This window comes from Acanthochromis polyacanthus, chromosome 7, assembly GCF_021347895.1.
Source record: "Acanthochromis polyacanthus isolate Apoly-LR-REF ecotype Palm Island chromosome 7, KAUST_Apoly_ChrSc, whole genome shotgun sequence".
Classification (NCBI taxonomy): Eukaryota; Metazoa; Chordata; class Actinopteri; family Pomacentridae; genus Acanthochromis; species Acanthochromis polyacanthus.
Window position 1 is genome coordinate 30,974,543 of NC_067119.1, and position 20,827 is coordinate 30,995,369.

Sequence of the window (20,827 nt, forward strand, 5' to 3'; positions counted from 1 at the left end):
GACACATGGGATCAAAACACGAGCAGGGAACTGTGATGATATTTAGCACAGAATAAATAACTGTATGTAAATATATTTAATTAGAAGGCCACAGTAAATATAGCTTAACTCAAATCCTCTGTGTAGAATCTAGTCTAATCTCATTACATTGAGTAGTGGCATGACACAATGAAGTGCATATGAATGCACTCTGTATTCTATGCACCGTATGGCGCCAGGCTTATAAACAATAGCCTATCATGGCATTTGTCATGGTACCCACAGCTGCATGTTAGCTGCACAGCTGGAAAATAGGGCGCAGCTCTTTGACCACAAGAGTGAAGCACTGTGTCACATCCGACAGATTCACCAAAACTGCTGTGCGTTCCTTATTATGGTTCGTATAATAAATGAATTGTTGCTTTGTACATTTGCATCGTAACTATTGCAAGAATTCATGCTATATATTTTTCTATTTACTTTTCAAACCTTGTGAGTATATATAGAAGGCATTCAGTTAACCGAGACGCTTTATTTGTTCTTCCAGATAGTATATTGGCTGCGCTGCTTGTTTCTAGTCGGACGCATAAAGAACGGAAACTAAACAGCCACGTAGTAAAAGGCGAAGCTCGCAGTAAGGTGAGCGTTTATTATCATTCGCGACATTTACCGAAATTGTCATTTTATAATATACTCGTGGGGTTTGTAGCATACGTACACGACAGCAGGCAAGTCGTTGCATCACTTAATATATTTGAGAAATTACTCTTCCAGTGTCGCTTTCGATTCTAGCTAGCGACTTAGCAGGTTTAGCTTGACAGGTCCCGTCGTAAACACATCTAGCTCGCTAGCTGTCTCGTTAGCATCGCTAGCTGATGTGTTTCCCCCTCCCTGTGGTCTGTCATTCTTGTCATTGGCTCGGATAGATGAACTGAAACCAGTCAAGCCAACCGAGGGTAATGTACAGCATTTACGTTTACGTTTATCGGTGACTGATTTCTTTTGTTTTAAGTGCTGACTCCAGCAGGACTCGCGCTGAGCACAGACTCGTAAAGTAACCCAGCCACTGACAGGTAGCTAAATTAGCAACACAACCAATGAGTCAAAAGTTATCATAACAACTAAAGTGACAGATGGTTTATGATAATAATATAACACAAGACATGGAGGAGCTTTGACAAATGCTGCTGTCATCGCTCTGAAAGCCGACCTTCCGCCTTTAAAAAGACAAACCAATGCCAACATTTTTTTTGTAGGTACAAAGATGCACATCGGGCGTTGCCTATCCATAAATGAAAACAAATTAGTTATACAGAATTGTTTGTGGAAATTCAGAAAACACGTGTCAGGTTGCGAAAGCTGTTATTCCTTACAGTCTTTGCAATCAGAGCTTGGATATAAATGACTGCTGGCTGGTTGATAAGGCGGATCTCTGGTTTACATGTAATCTGATTGAACACGTTCCTTCAAAGATTAAATTCGATCGTTTGTAAGTGAACCTTTGCCGATTCAAATCTCAGTCCTCCTCTGTCGTAGTATTTACGAAAAATGTTGCGCCTGTTTTTTTTAATATATGTATTTAAACGTAAAGCAGTTCAACGCTGATTCAGTTGGAGGTATATTTACCGCGACACAATCCACTTAACTAGCAAATGAGCTTGTTACCTTTCGACTCTAGCTTATGCTTAAATTACAGCATGTTGCGTTGTTACATAACGTTGTTAGTGTCTCAAAAAGATCACTGGTGAAGAGCTGCAACTTCTTGTGTCATTTGTATTGATGTTTTTATGTTGATGTGTTATATTCTCAAAGCAAGAACTTTAGACATGCTGTTCTCTCTCTTTAGTGTTGTCCGTTCAAAATTCTCCTGGATACTGACATGCTACCATCCAGCCTGCCGAGGACGATGGTTTTGTGAGACACTATTTCCAAAGGCGTACCAGCAGTACTGTGACTGTTACATTTCTTAATGGAAGTGGATACTGACCAGTCAGAGACAGCTCAGATGGAGGCTAATGCTTTTCAAGAAGACCAAGTTATAAAATCCAAAGGGACTGATGCCCAACAGGGACTGGAAAATACACAGAACACTAAAGGGGAAATTCATAATGGTGAGTACCGATGCACTCCTAACAGCAAAAGATTATTTTTTGCATTGTGTGTAAAGGTTTGTGCTCGCAATATATTATTATTATACTAACCCTAAGTACCACTGAGCAGCAAACAAAATGACAGCTATAGGTTGTTAGAGCTGGGATAGATGGAGGAAAAATATCTAAACTACTATACATGTGATTCACATTCACCGTAACATTCACATCACTCGTGTAACCACCACACATTCTTGTCCTGTACTTAATTCCAATTCTGCTCTGTGATCTGCAAAATTCTTTGCCCTTCAGGAAAACTGCTGATATCTCTTTTATCAGACACTTGTATCCTGTCATGCATGACCTGTTTTTGTGTCTCCTACAAATGCCTAAGGCCTTCTACTGCTCCATGTTCCACGGGTCTTTGAACTAACGCGTTAAATAGCTGAACTGAATTCTAATTAGTGTTCATCACGGACCAACCATGCTTATAGTTAACAGGGCACACGAGTTAGGAAATAGGAAAGTAATGTAGCAAAAGGTATTTTAGAGCTTTTGAGTTGTTGCACATGAAAGAAAGAAAGAAAGAAAGAAAGAAAGAAAATCAAAGCAGCATATATCCGGATATTTTCCAAACTTGTCAACATTCTTTCCACAACTACAAGTGCATACAAGGGTTTTCACAGGTGGGAATAATATTGTCCATGACCAGGAACTTCATTTTGATGTGTTAAATTAATTACATTCATTTTATGTATTTTTGATGACCGTGCTTATCTATTATTTTTCAAGAATTAGTAATAAAAACTATAATTTTTTTACGCAAAAAATCGACTTGTCTGTTGCGTCATGACTTTGTTGGTATGGTTTGATCAGTTTTGACTGATTGTGACTTAGCAAAATGAGCACACATTACCATAACTACCATCCAAGTTTAAACAGATCATAAAACTGTTGTGAAAATTTGGTTCGTACGCAGTCTTATACTAATGTTTGAATGACCATTTTCCAGCTACACCAGGGCCACTTCATTACAGTGAAACAATGACATACAGAAACTTTGTAATATAAAATGAGCAATCCTGTTCCAACTCTGGCAGAAAATTCCACATTCATGTATAACATAATTTCCCTTGGTTTGAGGCTGAGAAACTGTGAGAAAATTGATTTTCATAGCCTTTAAATGTGTTTGCGTGATGAGCCCTTGCTGTGCTCTTTGACACAAGAGGAGATGCAGCTGAACAGATGCTTCAGTAGTCAAGTGTTGCATGAATGTTTCCGGTTACCTGTTTCACTTAAGCTGTTATTGCTTGACAGAGTTGTGCAGCCAGTTTGCCAAGAGAATCACATCCACTCCAACTAGTTCGCAAGGACTTATCATGACTAATTGTCACATTCCTCAGGGCTTTTCTTCCCCCTTCTCTTTCAGGTCCTGTCAGTTCAGATGAGATGCCAAATGGAAACGGACTGGCAGAGGGCTTCGGTGCTGCAGGGGACACCCTTCTAAATGGGTCCCCGCCTCCTGCAGCTCCTCCCCTGAGCACCAGCTCCCCTGTCAACCGGCAGACCCAAGAGCCCTCCCAAGGTGTGGCTCCTTATCAACCCATGATGCTAGAGAACGCTGAGGGGGCTAGTGCTGAGGTCACGATTCACAAGGGTGAAGCATTGCAGTCGCTCAGACTCAGTATGCCTATGCAGGAGACAGAACTGTGTAAGCATAAACTTATGTGGAGTGAATGCCCCCTCTATAACCCTCTGTACCTTAACCTCATTTTGCTGTGGAATGTTTAAGTTTATGGCTCATGCGCTCATCTTTTTTTTTTTTTTTTAATCTCCTGTGTCTGTGTATTATCTGAAGAGGATTTAGTGGGGATATATTACAGCTGTTTGTGTCTACCTCCTTCCTGCGTCTCTCATAGGCAGTTGATTCCTTGATTAGAACTAGATGTGGGTGCTCCATTTGGAACACCGTTTGGGCTAATGGCTGCGTGTTGGATCTAATCCCTCTGTTATGTTATCTTTTTTTTGTTTAAAGTCGAGTGCAATTGCCTTGAAATGTAATATTTTTAAGCATGGCACAAGCTCGTGATTGTGCATGACTTTACAACTCCCACTGTGAATATATATATAGCTTTACTTCAAGAATCCTCAGGAAGCATCTCTTTTGATGACACATGATCGTAGCAGATTCAGTGTGCATCTGTTAAATGTTTTTCTAGGAGTTTTATTAATACATGCAGTATGCTTGATGCATGGATATTGCAGGCGTGACTGAGCTCAGGTTTTTCATGAATGTTAACAAACAAAGCAAATAGTGTTACTGACTTACTACATACTGTGGTTTGTACCATGTTTCCTGTACAGAGGTGAACACAACTCTATAATGTGTTTACCACTGCTTTTTGGAGAACACGTTTCTAAGCTCCTTCACTTATCTCCATATACAACATCAAACATTTATCCTGAATCAATGCTCCCGTATCAGGGTCATTGACAGAATCTATCTTTAGCTTTTAATTAAATACGCCTTGGTTTAAATAGAAGTGCTGTGGTGTGCTTGGGTAGTATGTGTTAGCGGGGAACAGTCTTTGGTTTGTCCTGACATTGTTTTGCTTCAGCCCACCAGAAGCCATCACTGGAGATGGAAAATGAGGAGAAGATTCGCCTGGAGGCTCGCCGACGTCTGGAGGAGCAGCTCAAACAGTACAGAGTGCAGAGACATAAGGAGAGGGTGAGTGAATGCTGTCGGGTCTGTATATTTTTGTCTTTCTGTTGAATGGATTGAGCCTAGCCCTCTGCTTTAAAATCCCTCATGTGTCTTCAGCTGTAGCTGCTTGCTTTTTTCCCCGCATTTGTCCATTTGTTAGAGATGTTTCCAAAAGTTCTTCATTTTGGAAGGAGATTTGAAATCAGAGGTTTTCTGTTATGAGTTTTTGTTTTGATCCAACTTTCATACTTTAAGTCTGCTGGCACTGCTGTTTGCTTGGAAAAATGCCCCAGATGATTGACTGTTTAACATTTATAGAGTACAGCTTTTCAATTTGGAGAAACATTGTGCATCAGCTGAAGAGCACTTATGTATATTGCATTGGTTTGCCTCCAGTGTAAATAGTCACATTTCATCTATTGATTTTTGTTTTGTTCTTTTCTGCTGTGCCAAATGTTCTAAGTTAGTGTAGGCGGACCAACCTGGATTCAGATTTTGTTATTATGACAGTACTTTTGAACCTTTCTTCTGTTTTCTAGTCTCACCGCAACACAGCCAAGAACAGACCATTCAGTACCCTGGATCCGGAACTTATGTTGCATCCTGAGGCACTCCCCAGGGCCAACACTGTCGCCATGACCAAGGAGTATTCTTTCCTGAGGACCAGTGTCCCACGCGGTCCCAAACTTGGTAGCCTGGGAATTCCCCCTCCCAAGGAGAGGAAGTCCAGATCACCTCGTCCCAGCAAGATCCACTCTTTAGCTGACTATAAGTCTCCTGAGATTGATGGTGGAGGTGGTGGTGGAGGAGGTGGTTTAAAGACTGCAGATGGCACCATTAGCTCCATCCAATCCACTATTAGCTCTGTGTCCACACTGTCAGAGGTCAGTGTGATGTCAGAATACCCCACCTGTGAGACGGAGGCACAGCCCGGTGCTTCGCTCCAAGTCGGAGACAGTGTGTCAGAAATTGATGGCAGTGAATCAGGAACAAGACCAGGGAATGATGGCAACGACAGTGACAGCTCCTCTTATAGCAGTGTGTCTACCAGGGGGACGTACGGTATGCTCTCTGCAGCAGTGGAAAGGCAGCGAGGGCCGTACACAGTGGAGGGGAGGGAGATTGCTCCTGAGGCCATGGGCCAGTTCCCCTCCTTACAGGAAGTGCTGCAGGCAGCCAGTGAAGAGCAGCACCTGCTGGAGCTGGAGCAGGAGAGAGAAGGGACAGCGGAGCCTCGCAGCCGCAGAGACAGCTTCTCTAGCAGGTATTTAACTGTTTCAGATAGAAAAGGAATGTCATGACTACAATTAATTGTAATATTTGAATTATAAAGTCAAGAGTAAACTTAAAGCTGTGCCACTATATCATTGTGCTTTTTGCTCACATTAAGCCGATTTTACCTTAAGGTGCTATGAGGTGAAAAAAAACTCCTAATGTTTTACATATGACCAGCCAGTTGATTAGTCCTTTTGCACTCAAGTTGTTTAATTTATTTTAGTGTTTCTTTGGAGAGTTCTGTCATGGGCCATGATGAAATGCTTCAAGTACTCAAAGAGAAAATGAGACTTGAAGGGCAGCTGGAGTCCCTGTCATCTGAAGCCAATCAGGTAATATAACATGTTTTTGTTCCTTCTGCACACAGTTCCCATTCATACACTATACATGTAAGGGTGTGGCCAAAATAACACGAAAAGCTTGAAAAATCACTCAAAACAGCTGTACTTTAGAGGTGAAGTCACCTGAACTGAATGCAGTGAGATTCATATAAAAACTGTAGCAACACAAGATAAATAATAATATCAGTACTGATACTGCAAATACATTCCAGATCATGGCAGAAGGTTTTTTGTTTTTTGTGCTCTTAACATACACATGCAGACCACCCATATAACCCCACTATACTGCAAATGTTGACAATAATTGGATTAAATGCTGTAACCTCATGCCCTGTCCTCTAGGCTCTCAAGGAGAAGACAGAGCTTCAGGCCCAGCTTGCTACAGTGAATGCACAGCTTCAGGCTAAAAAAGAGGAGGCTCAGGTCAGCCAGGAGAAGCAGAGCGTCCTCACCACGGAGGTTAGCTCACTGCGGCAAAACTGCAGCCAGCTAGAAAAGGCCATGGTGGAGCTCCAGGGCAGTCTGGAGAGCAAGAATGCCAGTCTGGCTTCTCTAAGCAACGACCTGAAGGTTGCCGAAGACCAATACAACAGGCTGATGGGGAAGATGGAGGAGATGCAAAATACTGTAACCTTAAGGGACAGTACAGGTGAGTGATGGAGACCTAGAGAGATGAGCGCAGGTTCATGTACCCCCATGCTTTTTTTTTTTTTAACACATTGGATGATTTTTAACCTCCACTTTGCAGTCCTGGAGTTGCGTCAGCAGATGGGTGGTCTACAGGGCCAGCTTCAACAGGTGCAGCTAGAGCGCAGCACCCTGCAGAGCCGACTGAAGACCTCCCAGGCTGAGATTGATTCACTCCAGCAGGTCAGACAGTGGTACCAGCAGCAGCTAGCACTGGCCCAGGAGGCAAGAGTGCGACTGCAAAGTGAAATGGCCAACATGCAGGTAAGATTGATGCTAATGCTGGTTGGTTTTGACATCGTGGTTTGACATTAGCCAAGACTTGTCATGTTGAGATGTTACAGGTGATGTGTTTCGCCCTCTTTCTTTTTTCTTTCCCAGGCTGGACAGATGACTCAGATTGGTGCTCTGGAACATCTGAAGCTGGAAAATGTGACACTGTCACATCAACTCACTGAAACCCAACACCGCTCCATCAAAGAAAAAGAGCGTATTGCTGTTCAGCTGCAAAGCATTGAGGTATATTCTCCAACATCCCCTTCTTAATATGTTGTAAGCAGGTTTGGATGTAAAATCTGACATGCACTTTGGACAAAAACCTATATTTAAATAATTATCACAACCATTTCTAACATTGTGTATTCCAAAGGTTTGTATGATTTAAAAATATCTACTTTTAGCGTGTTATTGAACTTCATCTTACTGTGTGTGATGTAGGCTGACATGCTGACACAAGAAGCTGCTTACAAGCAAATCCAGGATGCAAAGACCATGGTGGAAGATGACCTGCAGCACAAACTGGAAGAGTTTGAGGAAGAGCGAGATCGCCTAATAAAACTGGCTAACACAGCCAGCACCCTGGAGAGGGAACTAGAGCAGGTAGTCATGCTGAATGTAACAGGAACTTGTTTTCCATCTTGTTGTGTAAAATTCTTACTTTAATTTGCTCCAAACTGCCTGTCTGTCTTAGGTAAAGTTGACCCTTTCCCAGAAGGACGTGCAGCTGCAGACGCTTCAGAAAGAACATCTGGAGCTGATGCGGCAGCTGACAACCACTCAGGAGAACCTACACACCAAAGAGCAGGCCATCAACCAACTAGAGGCTCGATACTTGGAGCTGGAGGCACAGCTGGCTGAGCTGCAGACAGAAAGCAGCGCCAAGGATGACAACATCCAGTACCTCCAGAATGAGAAAATTGTCCTGGAGGTGGCGCTGCAGGCAGCCCGCGCTGACAAGAGCCAACTTGACGAGAACGCTGAGCGGCTTGGAGAGGATGTTCTGGTGGCCTCAGACGTCTTGGATCAACTCAGACAAGAGGTCCAAGTCAAAGCCAATCAGGTATGATGGAGAAGACAAGGTAATGTTAATGATGAGTTAGAGATGGCTTAAAATACTAACCTAGCATTAAAAATACCTAGCATTTCATATTGTAGCTTTAAGGAACTGTACAAAACACTGGACTGCTTGTGGGGAGGTCATAAATGTGCTTTAAGTTGTTGTACCTGCAGGATGAGGGTTTGTTTTCTCATTCAGTGCAAGAAGCCATCAGTTTCTACAGAAAATCATTGATTCAAACAGTATTAAAGTAACAGTTTTCTCAAGTTTTTTTCTTTGGTTTACCTTTCCAACATTGTTTCACTACTAATGAACATTACATTGTTACATTGCAGATTGAAACCCTACAACAAGAGAATAATTCCCTGAAGAAACAAGCTCAAAAATTAAAGGAGCAATTCCTGCAACAAAAGGTAAGACTTCTCCCTTATTTTTACATGATTTTGCATACAGCTCTCTTTTGCTTGATAAAGTTAGAAGAAGCCCAGGAGAAGTAAAGCCTGTGAAGACTTTCATCCATTTATGAAACGTTTGTCAGACATCTCCCAGCTGGCTAAGGCTGATGCTGTCGTGGGAGGTTGTATTGTGGAGCCAGATGGCTGTCATATTCTCTGCAGAATGCCCAAAGTGCTGGCTGACACGCCTCAGTGAATTAAGCAATGGTGGATGCTGCTTATTTTTCATTGACAGGCTGTCATAAAGAGGGTGGAGTTTATTGACAGAGTGACAGAAATCTGCACTGTATTGTCTCTTTCAGGGCTTGGGTTTTTATAGACTCTTTATATCATCATGCAATAACTTTTATCTTGGTGCATTAAATTGTATTTGAACTGCTTTCAGCAAACCGTGAAGTTCAAAATTCTGCACCTCAGGTGATATAGAATTATCACTAAACTAGTCTGACTCTTCAGTGCATCGAATGAAACTACATATATAAAAAATCAGAGCAGTCTGAGTCAGATACTCCAGTATGATTAATGACTTTATGTATTATTGTTATTATTATTATTATTATCATTATTATTTATGCATCAGTTACTGTGGGTTTTAAAGAAGCTGTATGCATTTAATTCAAAGAAAAGTGAGTGACTACACTGGTTGCAGGGTTTCTAACTGAGCCCCCTTTCTTCTCTACTGTTGAATGTGTTCATTTTTTTGAGATAGAAGACAAACTACTTCTCTTCAGTTAAGCTGTTTATTTTCTAAATATCAGTGTCCCAAAAGAGTCTTGTACAAGAACCTTTTCTGTTTAGAACAGCCTCCCAGAAAAGGGTAAAATCAAAAGTGAACATAGCATTTTATACGGCCTAGTATTTATGTGATAGGTCATAGATGTAAACATCTAATTCAAATATTGAAACGTGATTGGCTAAAGGTGGGGATAAATCGTGGTTTAGACTCCCGTTAGCTGATGCACAGATATGTCCATATTGACACACGATTCATCCAATCCTCACGAGCCACACCCTGTAAAATAAATCCTCCTGCACACTTTTTCCGCCTTTCTACCAGTTAGTATTATTCCATTGTTCGCTAAGATGTGATGAAGCCATTAGTGGTATCTCATAGGGAGGAAGCAGGTGTCTCCTAGGGAGAATTATTATGGTTTTCGCCCTCAAACGACCTTGAGTTAGCAATTTCAGTAAAGTGAATTGTTGCATTATAAGAAAATAGGACTGTGTGTGCTGTGTATCAAGGCCAAAACTCTTTGTTAGTGTGTGTGCATGTGGAGAAGAAAAATATTTTTTTTGTAGGTGCCTGTAGCTTTCTAGCCTGACCTGTCTGTGTCCATCAGAGGTTTGAGTTAGAGCTTAGCTCCATCTCTTCCCTTTTTAAAGGTCAAGCACAACACATGGATTCATTGCACATTAAATGGTTATTATTATCAGTATTATACGACTCATATGTAATATCAGTTTCAGTGTTCAGTTATTAGTACCTTCGTGAGATAAGAAATGCTACATTACATAATACACAGGGACAGCACACTCATGCAGCTCAACCTACATTTGTGAAGAAATTTAGAATATGTTTGAAATTTTGAAGGCTCTGCTTGAAGTAAAACAAACCGTGCAAATCGTACCACAGCCTTACTTTAGTATACAGGGTGTCTTTTGTATACAGGGTTTCTGCAACACAATGAAAAGCCTTAATAGTCATGAAATAGATTTGTGAAAATTAAGGCCTTAAATGGCTTTAAAATGATTAAATTTGATTCTCAGTGGCAATAAAAATTCTTTCTGCAGTTTTCAAGAAAAATATTTAATAATAATAATAATAATAATAATAATGATAATAATAATAGTTATAATAATAAATGGGGAAATGCAAATTCAAGCAAAAATGGCTAGAAAACATGGAATTCAGAGAATGACTACAGCCGGTTGGTGGTCAAGACAGAGAAGAATTTTGCAATGCTTGTTAAAAAAACCCCAAAACAATTAGGCTTGGTACAATGCATGTCAGTGCCATGAAATCTCAAATGCAGTCTGACAGCCACACATTGGCTGTGAGAGGCAGACAATAGTTAACTGTGGCTAGTTACTTTCCTGTAACGAGCAGCGTAACGTCTTCAGCGACTACTTTGACCACCACAAACAGCACAACTGCGGCTGTGGTGACCACCGCTCCCACCGGAGCCACCGCTACCGTCGGAAAATCCAGCAGCCTTTGGGCATCTTTTGGGTCAAATGCAACGCTGCAGGCAGAGGTGCTCTGGTGTCTGACACTGCTGTGAAGCACCACTCATACGCATCCAATGAAAGCATTTCTGAGTTGTTCCAGGCAATGTTTCCAGATTCAGAATTAGTAAAATGTAGGGACAGTTTTCATCTAAAAATCATCTTTTACAAAAACAAAACAAACGTGTAATTTTTCTTGAATTCATGGTCATGGCATTAAAATGTTTACAGCATAGTGTTAAAATGGCATTAAAAAGCATAAAATGTGACTGTCTGATTTCTGCAGAAACCCTGGTATAGATATTGTTGTTCTTTGAGGATGCGTCTCTCTCAAGCCTAGAGATGATGCAGTGTGGGATTCAAATCCTGTTGCAGCCCTCTCTCTTGCAGTGTCTCTCTCAATCTGCTGTGCATAGTGTTTTGCTGACTTCTTTCGGTCAAGGCAAATATAACAGAGACTACTCCCTGGGAAGAGAAAATCCTTCACTAGTGTTTTGTCCTACATGAACATTTTTGACATAATGCCACTGACTTCACAGGTGATGGTGGAAGCATATCGCCGAGATACCAGCTCCAAAGACCAGTTGATCAGTGAGCTCAAGTCCACCAAGAAGCGTCTGCTGGCGGAGGTAAAGGACCTGAAGCAGGAGGTGCTGGGCGTTCAGGGCGAGAAGCAGAAGGCAGATCTGGAGCAGGCCCGGTTGCAGAATGAGGTCGTGAGAGTCCAGGAGCAGATGAGCAACATGGAAGCCCATCTGCAAGTCATTCAGACAGAAAGGGATCAGCTAGAAACCCAGATTCAGGTATTGAAATTTTTTTCAGATGTTCAGTATTGAATTTAGTTTTCAAAAGTACTTTAATAATGACGATAACAGGGGAAAAAGGTTGTTCTCCGTTTTGTAATTTTAATATGCCGTGTTCTGTTGTCCGCCCAACCCAGTCTCTACAGTTTGATCAGAGCCAGCTTGCAGCAGTGACACAAGAGAATGAGGGCCTGAGGAAGCAGGTGGAGCAAATGGAGGCAGAAGCCAAAAAGTGAGTCATGTGCTGCTTCGAGATTTCAGCAGCGTGAATGAATCCCACAGTAATGACTTGGACCGTGATGCATATCTCTGCTGTCAAGTTCTATTTATAAATACAAATACAGGACAATGCTTATACAATCCCTCATTTCCACACAGAAATATGACTCAGTACATTTGCTTGAAAAAGTAAATTAACTTCATCTTTACAGTGTTGCATGTTCAATGTAAATGATGTACAATCTGTGCAGTTACTGTAGAGCAATCACATTTCTGAGCGAGTTTTGCTAACCTATTTTGTTATGTGCCATAGAGCCATCTCAGAGCAGAAGGTGCGCATGAAGAGGCTTGGAACAGATTTGACCAGTGCTCAGAAAGAGATGAAGGCCAAACACAAGGCCTATGAGAACGCTGTGGGCATCCTGAGCAGGAGGCTCCAGGAGGCTTTGACTGACAAGGAGACAGCAGAGGCAGAGCTGGTCAAACTCAAGGCCCAGGTGTCAGATGGGGGAAACAGCCAGGCCTTGCAGGTAAAGAATAAACCTGCGAGACCTCGAACGTTTCTTTGAAATTCACAGCTGCAACATCTAGTTTGGCACAGAGTCTCAGGCAATTAGTAGGGAGAAGCATCACAATGTCAGCAGAGGGTTATAGAATGTACAAGCCCTTATTCACTTAAACTCATAGAAGCTCAAAATACAGTACAGTGTGTGTGTGTGTGTGTGTCTCTCTCTCTCTCTCTACACTGCGTTCTACTAACATTAGGAGATCTTTTATGGCGTCAAATTTGGGTCAAAAGTCGTGCGCGCATAACACTCTCTCTCTCTCTCGCGCGCGCGCGCGAAACACGTACCCCGCGCGAGCGGAAAAAAGTCTCCACGGGCGCAAAAAACACTGTCGTCTGGAGCCCCTTTGATGTTGCTGCCGCTGTTCTGCAGCTCCGCCGAACACACACAGAACAGAGCCCGGATCTCCAACTGCCGGTGGGTAAGTGTCTCCACGTATTTCTGGCTCTAAACAGGAGGTCTCAGTGCTCCATTGCGGGGCTGTCAGCCTTTAGTACAGCGAAGTTAGCTCCATTGCTAACGGCAGTTACCCAGGTGGACTGACCAGAATCGGCCCAGAAGCCCAGCGTGTCTACGCCCCATGGACTTGAAATGTACCCCTAATTATAGAATCACTCTTAAACTTCCTGTCAGAATCACTGGAGTAGACACGCTGGGCTTCTGGGCCGATTCCAGTCAGTCCACCTGGGTAACTGCCGTTAGCAATGGAGCTAACTAACGTCTAATCGCTGTACTAAAGGCTGACAGCCCCGCAATGGAGCACTGAGACCTCCCGTTTAAAGCCAGAAATACGTGGAGACACTCACCCACCGGCAGTTGGAGATCCGGGCTCGGTTCTGTGTGTGTTCGGCGGAGCTGCAGAACAGCAGCAGCAACATCAAAGGGGCTCCAGCCGACTGTGTCATTTCCTCTTTTGTATACAGTGGCATCCCACGTGGGGGGTGAGTTCTTGCTGTCGCAGACAGCCAATCATAGGGAGATTGTGGCGAGCACTGGTATCCGCCCACAAAGGGTCAAAAGTCTTCTCCCCACGTGCGTAAATCAGAGCTCCACGGATAATTATGGCACCATACACGGACGAGTAGCAATGCGAGGAGCCTCTTACGCGCGTGGAGACATTGCCACGCGCGCGCAGACTGTTTTTTGCGCCTGTGGAGACTTTTTTCCGCTCGCGCGGGGTACGTGTTTCGCGCACGCGCAAGAGAGTGTTACACGCGCGTGACCTTTGACCCAAATTTGACGCCATAATCTTTCACATTTTCCAATTCTTTGTATCAGCAAGTGATTATTGTTTGGTATTACTTTAAAATCGTGGGATTTAAGTCTTGTCACTGTCAAGCAAAATTGAAAAATTAACAATAGTTGGCTCTCTTATTGAAGTCTAGAATAAATGTATGCATATGATTAGTTTTTGTACTCTCACTGTTTTTCTGACATTTTACATCTTTAAACCTCTAGTAGTGTCTGGGCATTTAAGCTCCTGTCACATTTCTATGCACTGCTGCTTAATTTTTCAGTGCAATTCTGTGTGTCAGTGGAAACAGCACAACCATGGCTAGAGATAGAGAACTCAAAGGTGTCTTTTGTGCAGTGTGACAAAGTTATTAAAAGAACATGAATGCTGAATTCTACAATTCTACAATTTCATTTAGCAGACACTTTTATCCAAAGTACATCTGAGAGTGGATACAACACAAGCAAGGAGCTAGTTTTTTAAATACGTAAAGCATTTTCCAAAAACACTTTGAATGTAATTTTTTAATTTGCTTCCTTACTTGTCTCATATGAGCTCTATAAACACAGCCTGCAGTTCATTCCACTTCAGTCAATAAGTCCCTGATTTTTTTTTTTTTTTTTTTTAGTCACATGACTGTTCATAACATGGCGGCTAATGGCTTTACTGTTGTGTCAAAGACCACAGAATTATTTACTTTCTGTAGAATTTGGTGGCAATGATTTATTAAGAAAATTTGGAAATGAGAAATGATTGAGAAATACCACTATTTTATGTTTAGGGTATGTTTTCCTACAGAATAGCACAACGCTAATAAGCCGGTCAAGGTTTCTGGCAATGGCTTTGATAAATGCTTTAACATTGTCAGTATACATGCAAGCATTTCTTCTTCCTTTTACTACATTAAAAAAAAATTCTCCATCCTCCTATCGCTTTCATTTCCACAAAAATAGGCATTCCATTTATCCCAGGTAACTGTATCTTTGACTTATTGAAATGTACTGAAATACAACGTAGTTTTAATTGTCTTCCAGGAGAAGATTAAGACCCTGCAGGCTGAACTGCAGGCTGTGACCAACAGCAAAACAATGCTAGAGAAGGAGCTGCAGGAAGTGATCACTCTCACCTCCACAGAACTGGAGGAGTACCAGGAGAAAGTTCTGGAGCTTGAGGATGAGGTGAGCCATGATAGTTATGTGTCAGTAATGTGTTCAGGTTGTCATTTTTTGTTTAATGCCAAAGTATTGATTCCTAAGTTTTCATATTCGTTTTGCAGCCATGAATGAGCCAGTATGTTGACACTGTTCATGTATGCTAATTTGTATTAATGGCATGGATTGGTTTGACAGCTTCAAGAGTCACGCTGCTTCAAGAAGCGGATCAGAAAGTTAGAAGATGCCAACAAGAAGCTAGCACTTGAACTGGAACACGAAAAAGGGAAACTGGTTGGACTAGCACAGTCCCACAATACATTGCGGGAGCATGCCAACATTTTGGAGACTGCCTTAGCAAAGAGAGAAGCAGATCTTGTTCAGCTCAACTTGCAGGTGACAAATTAGTTTGCGTTTCATTGTTGTTGATGTATTGTTGAGTACCATTGTGCTGTAAAGTGTGATGTTACCTGCAGACCAAAATAGAGAAATGTGGTTTCAGGTTCAAGCTGTTCTGAAGCGTAAAGAGGAGGAGGACCAGCAGATGAAGCAAGTGGTACAAAGCCTACAGCTTGCCTTGGAAAAAGAGAAAACCAAAGTCAAGGACCTTAAAGAACAGGTAGGAGCTCTATGTTGAAATGCCGCTTCACATTACTTCTAGTTTGCCTTTCAAATGATTCCAAAAAATCTGATGCATGTATTCGTTTGGAGATATTTTTTTGTATAAGGCGCAACTAGAACGTTTTTGGCCTTTATGAAAATTGTACATGCATTCCTACTCATGATGAATAGGTTTTCATTTTTAGTCCTAATATATGTAATTCTATGATGTGTCCTTTAGGTGGCAGCAGCAAAGGCTGAGGCGGCCCACAATAGACGGCATTATCGGGCAGCCATGCTGGAGCTGTCTGAGATCAAGAAGGACTTGCAGGCCAAAGAGGACCTGGTCAAAGCTCTGCAGACTGAAGCCCACAAACTACAGTATGTGCATTTGCCTGAATAAATGCCGTGAATTTCTGAAAATGATGTTTTTTAATTTAATATTGTTTTGCAGAATCCATAGTGACTGCACAACTTATCACTGAATGTGTTACACTCTGCAGAGCTCAGGATGAGCAGCATGCTCAGGAGGTTTCCAGGTTCCAAGAGGAGCTGGCAGAGGCTCACTCCCAGCTTCAGATCCTGCAGAAGCAACTGGACGAGGAAATGGCCAAGCAGCCCCTGACTAACCAAGAGGTAGGAACACTGAAACAGGGTCTGTGTAATGCTTTGTAGAAAACCAGTTTTGATTAGCCTGAATTGATTTTAATGCAGTATTTTGGCCGTACAGCCGTCTAGTTTTTCATGAAGGGTTGCTTTGTTCCAATTCTTTTAAAGTCTGTTTAAGCCTTACTTGTACTTATCACTACTGAATGTAATGCATCTCTTAGTTACACTGATTTCTGACATTGACTGTTGGGTTCAGGTTGAGGATCTGAAGTGGGAGGTGGAGCAGAGGCAGAGGGAGATTGAGGCCCAGAAGCAGCAGCTGGAGATGATGGAGCAGTGCCACCACAGGGAGCTGGACAACCTACAGACAGCTCTGCAGGCAAGCATGCACTTGATTGTAAAATGTGGACACAAAGTTGCAATGTATCACTTCTCACTGAACAAAATGTTAAGAAGAAATATTATGTGTCCTGTAAACAGTTTGTATTTGGAGGGGGGCCATAAATGAAGCGAGCACTATAGTTTTTTCTGTACAGTATGCAACTTTCTACTTTTGTAAAGTGATTTTCAATTAAAACATCTCTCTGTTTCAGAACATTAAGGTGGAGCTGGAGTCGGTGCAGGAGGAGCTGAGCGGCACCAGAAAGGATAAATTTATGCTGCAGGCCAAAGTGGGTGAGCTGAGAAACAGCATGAAGACGGTCCTGCTGCAGAACCAGCAACTTAAACAGGACCTCAAACAGAGTCGTCTAAGGAAGGTACAGTGCCTTTTTTGACTGTGAAAATGGCTGTGTCCTATAATTGTTTATAGTGATTGTTCACCAGATTTTTTAACCACAGTGCTATTTGGATTCTGGGGACACTACTAAACAATTACACTAGCTGACTAATTAGCTACTCCGTAGCTTAACATCATTTCAAAGTTGAATTTTGTTTCAAATAATGTGAAAGAATTCTCAGAGCATCTCCTCTGACATCATCAGGTGTTGTTGTCGGAGTCGTAGAGCAAACAACTTAGCACTGATAGAGGCAGCATATATAGATTCTTTGCATTGCTGCTACAGTTAGTTTTGATGTGTCAATATATAAGCTATCCACTGATCAATAAATGGCCCGTAATATCAACCTGACAATAAATTTTGATCAAGTCTCAGTGTTACGTTTTAACTGTCTTGGCATAATGACCTTTAGATAACTGCCATAGTGAAAATTTGAAAGAATCCACGTCTGTTAGCAGAGACAATTCAAGAACATCATTAACCATCAATCAAAGTTTATTTGTTGAGCATTTTCTAATCAAATCAAATGTGTTTGAAAGGTCTTTTCAAACAGTTAACAAAACATGGCTTCAAAATAGATTGAGGGACTGATGCACAACATAACAGTAAATTGAAAAAAAATGAAGAAAATAGTTAATGATGACATAAACCATTAAATAAGTATAAAACTAAAACCATACAATCATAAATTACCACTTAAAAACAAACTAGATTATAACTAGATAGGTTGTTAGTGTAAAAAATATCAATGTTTCTTCTATTTCTTGTGCTTCTCACATCACCACAGTATAAAAAATGCATCTATACAGGGTTTCTGCAGGGCATTAATAGTCATTAAATTGATTTTGTGAATATTAAGGCCTTAAATGGCATGAAAAATCATTAAATTCGATTCTCAGTGGCATTAAAAATTCTTTGTGCAGTTTTCGAGAAAAATATTTGATAAGAATTATATAATAGTATGTAATTATAGACTGCGATTCATCACATATGTGCATCTGTGTAAACTTGCCAAAGCATTGCGATAATTGTTCCGGCCGATCGGCTACAGGCAGGCTGGACCAGGTGGAGGAGAAAAAAAAGTTGGAGGGGAGACATTTTAGATAAGGTGTTCAGGGAAATGCAAATTCCAGCAAAAATGGCTTAAAAATGTGGAATTCAGAGAATGACTGCAGCCCGTGGGTATTCAGGGGTGGTTTCTGGATTCAGAAGTAGTGAAATGTAGAGACAACTTTCATAGAAAAATCGTCTTTTACAAAAACAAACAAACCTGTGTAATTTGTCCTGGCGTTAAATTTTTATTTTTTTTTTTACAGTATAGCATTAAAATGTCATTAAAAAGCATTATATCTGACTGGCTGATTTCTGCAGAAACCTTGTATATAACTGAAGTCAGTTAAAAATATGTTGGTATTTGTAGCATTCCTCACAGATCACTGTCACCACTTGCTACTATGCTGTTACCCAGCTGGGTGCACCCATTAATTTATACAGTGTGACTAATGCTAACAAGGCCAGCACCTTCTCTTTATAAACATTTAAAGACCACTGCTGTAAGTATAATGCCAAATAAGAAATGCTTGCTGAAGATAAGACTAAATACGACCTTTCTAATGATGTTGCCAAGCAGCAGCGCATGGAGCTGAAGAGTGAGGGGAACCCATCCAACCCAGTGACCCCAGTTAAGATTCCAGACTGCCCAGTGCCTGCTTCCCTGCTGGACGAGTTGCTGAAACCGTCAACTTCTGTCAACAAGGAGCCACTCAACAACCTGCACAACTGTCTACGGCAGCTCAAGTAAGCCTATTGTTGTGTCTGAAGGATTGGGCTGAACATTTTGAACACACCTACACAAAACGATTCTGTTATGTAGCGCTGAAGCGTTATCCAAACGCCAAAACTGATGTAATGGGTTTTTTTTTTTCTCTCAGGGAGGAGATGGACAGCCTCCAAAAGCAGATGGAAGAACACACAGTAACAGTACATGAGTCAATGAGCTCATGGACAAACACAGAGGAGGGACTGGCTCTTCAAAACAACATCTCCAAATCATCAACAGCGCTAAATAACATGGAAAATAACAATGAAGTGGAACAGCAGCAATCATAACAAAAACTTTTCTCAGGCCAATAGAGAGAGAGTGGAGTTTTATCCACAAAGGCACTTTTCAGCCCCTTATTCCCTTTCTCTTTTCTTAACAATTGCTGCCAACATTTGGCATTTCTCCCATCAGCACAGAAGTGCTTTTGCAGAGTAATACTTTCTATACCATAGCTTTATTTCTTTCCTCATTATTTGGTGGTTGTTTATATTTGTGTTTTGCTTTTGTCACATTTATTTATTTAGAGTTAAGAAATTACAACTTATCATTTGATGAGCCTCTCTAAGAGGATGCCCCGTCTTCAGTTTTGTTATCATAGATACAGTTATGGTCTAGCTGTTAAGTCTTTGGGCCAATTTTTCCCTGTTAAGTCAGCGTTTTTCCTCACTAAGTCATAGTTAGTCACTTTCCTACTCATTAAATCAGTGGCTTTGATGCTGCTTAATGATGGCTGACATAATTTTAAAAAGTGTTGTGGGTGACAGAAACAAACAGTGAGTCTGTCACCAGACTGGCTATGTCCTGTTCTTCCATTTATTTGTGCCTGTATGCGAGTGAAGTCGCTCATCTATTATTTAACTGACACGGTTACACATCCACGTGGTGTCTAAGCAGCTTGTGATGAAACGTTATTACTCCTGTTCATGAAGTCTTGCACAGTTGCGGTCAGTTATTTTAAATTGCCTCATGATAAAATGCAGTGTTTCTAACATTTGCTCTAACTAATATCACCCTGCGTTCTTAAAAACATTCATCTCAGTTATATTTGTCTAGCATGGACTGCAGTAATTTGTACACAAAAAAAAAAGCCTTAAGCAATTTTTAATAAGCTGTAAAGGACTACGTTGGTTTGGATGAGTGTATTCTGCTGAGGGTGAGTGCAAGATGTAATATGTTATATATTGTATATGTGTGCAGATCCTCACTGGAGAACTGTTTGTTGTTAAATATGTGGATCACATCAGCTGACATTGCACACTCGATGATCGAACTGAGAGAAAACTGTAAGAAGACACAGGAAAAAGTTACTACTTCTAATAACAGCAGGTGCAATCAGATGTGTTTGTTTTCTGTTGTTGCATTTGGTACATAATATATTTACAAAAAAAAGACTAATCCTGGATCACATGTTGTTGAACTCTGTTTCATGGGTAATGGGATAAGTTAATTGTTTCCAGAGGTTAATATATACATACACTTCCTTTTTTGTATGATTGTAAATTGATCATAACTGTTTAATAGTGTAAAGAAGATGAAATACAAGATATAACATGCAAACCATAAGTTGGATAGTAATTCTGTTACAGCTGTACTAAAGTTTTGGTGTAGAATGATAATTGGATGGTACAGCAGCTTTCTGCATGCAGTTGTGCTGCAGCTGCTGTGATGGTGCTTATTCACACACTAATTCTTTTTTTATTACTATTGTATGCTTAACAATTTCCAAAGGGACAATAAATACTATGAGGAAAATGCTAACTGAAGCAAATAACAGCAAATGTATTGATATACTGTATTCTACAAAAAATTCTTTTGGACTGTATCCTCTATGCTTAAACTTTGCTGTATTTTTATTTTATTTTCAAAGATTGGAATTCATTTCTGATATTGCGTTTGTGTAGGGAGATGTGATTGTATTTATCATAAAATTGCACTATTCATCCGCCAT

At 41.1% G+C, this 20,827-nt stretch overlaps 1 protein-coding gene across 3 annotated transcripts; it reads left to right on the forward strand.

Moving 5' to 3' along the window:
* The first annotated feature begins 540 nt into the window (after positions 1-540).
* On the forward strand, positions 541-20,826 carry golga3 (golgin A3). Of its 3 annotated transcripts, none has more exons than XM_022192805.2 (24): positions 541-618; positions 1,826-2,090; positions 3,499-3,780; positions 4,688-4,800; positions 5,316-6,040; positions 6,275-6,383; positions 6,735-7,041; positions 7,141-7,343; positions 7,461-7,598; positions 7,797-7,958; positions 8,050-8,418; positions 8,751-8,828; positions 11,636-11,899; positions 12,037-12,131; positions 12,432-12,648; positions 14,953-15,096; positions 15,268-15,465; positions 15,572-15,688; positions 15,911-16,050; positions 16,173-16,305; positions 16,535-16,657; positions 16,872-17,036; positions 18,688-18,854; positions 18,989-20,826. In XM_022192805.2, exons 2-24 carry the CDS (start codon positions 1,949-1,951, stop codon positions 19,164-19,166), a joined length of 4,569 nt encoding a protein of 1,522 aa, XP_022048497.2. In that variant the 5' UTR covers positions 541-618; positions 1,826-1,948; the 3' UTR covers positions 19,167-20,826. The 3 variants fall into 3 exon arrangements, with proteins under 3 accessions (XP_022048497.2, XP_051806286.1, XP_051806287.1); XM_051950326.1 differs by lacking the exon at positions 541-618 and adding an exon at positions 798-935; XM_051950327.1 differs by lacking the exon at positions 541-618 and adding an exon at positions 799-935 and having other exon boundaries at positions 3,499-3,654.
* Position 20,827: the final 1 nt, after the last annotated feature.

Coding starts and splice junctions, on each gene's coding strand:
- golga3 (XM_022192805.2), top strand. CDS start 1,949: ATGGAAGTGGATACTGACCAGTCAGAGACAGCTCAGATGGAGGCTAAT. Junction 4,801..5,315: donor TGCAGAGACATAAGGAGAGG/GTGAGTGAATGC, acceptor TCTGTTTTCTAG/TCTCACCGCAACACAGCCAA. Junction 7,599..7,796: donor TTCAGCTGCAAAGCATTGAG/GTATATTCTCCA, acceptor TGTGTGATGTAG/GCTGACATGCTGACACAAGA.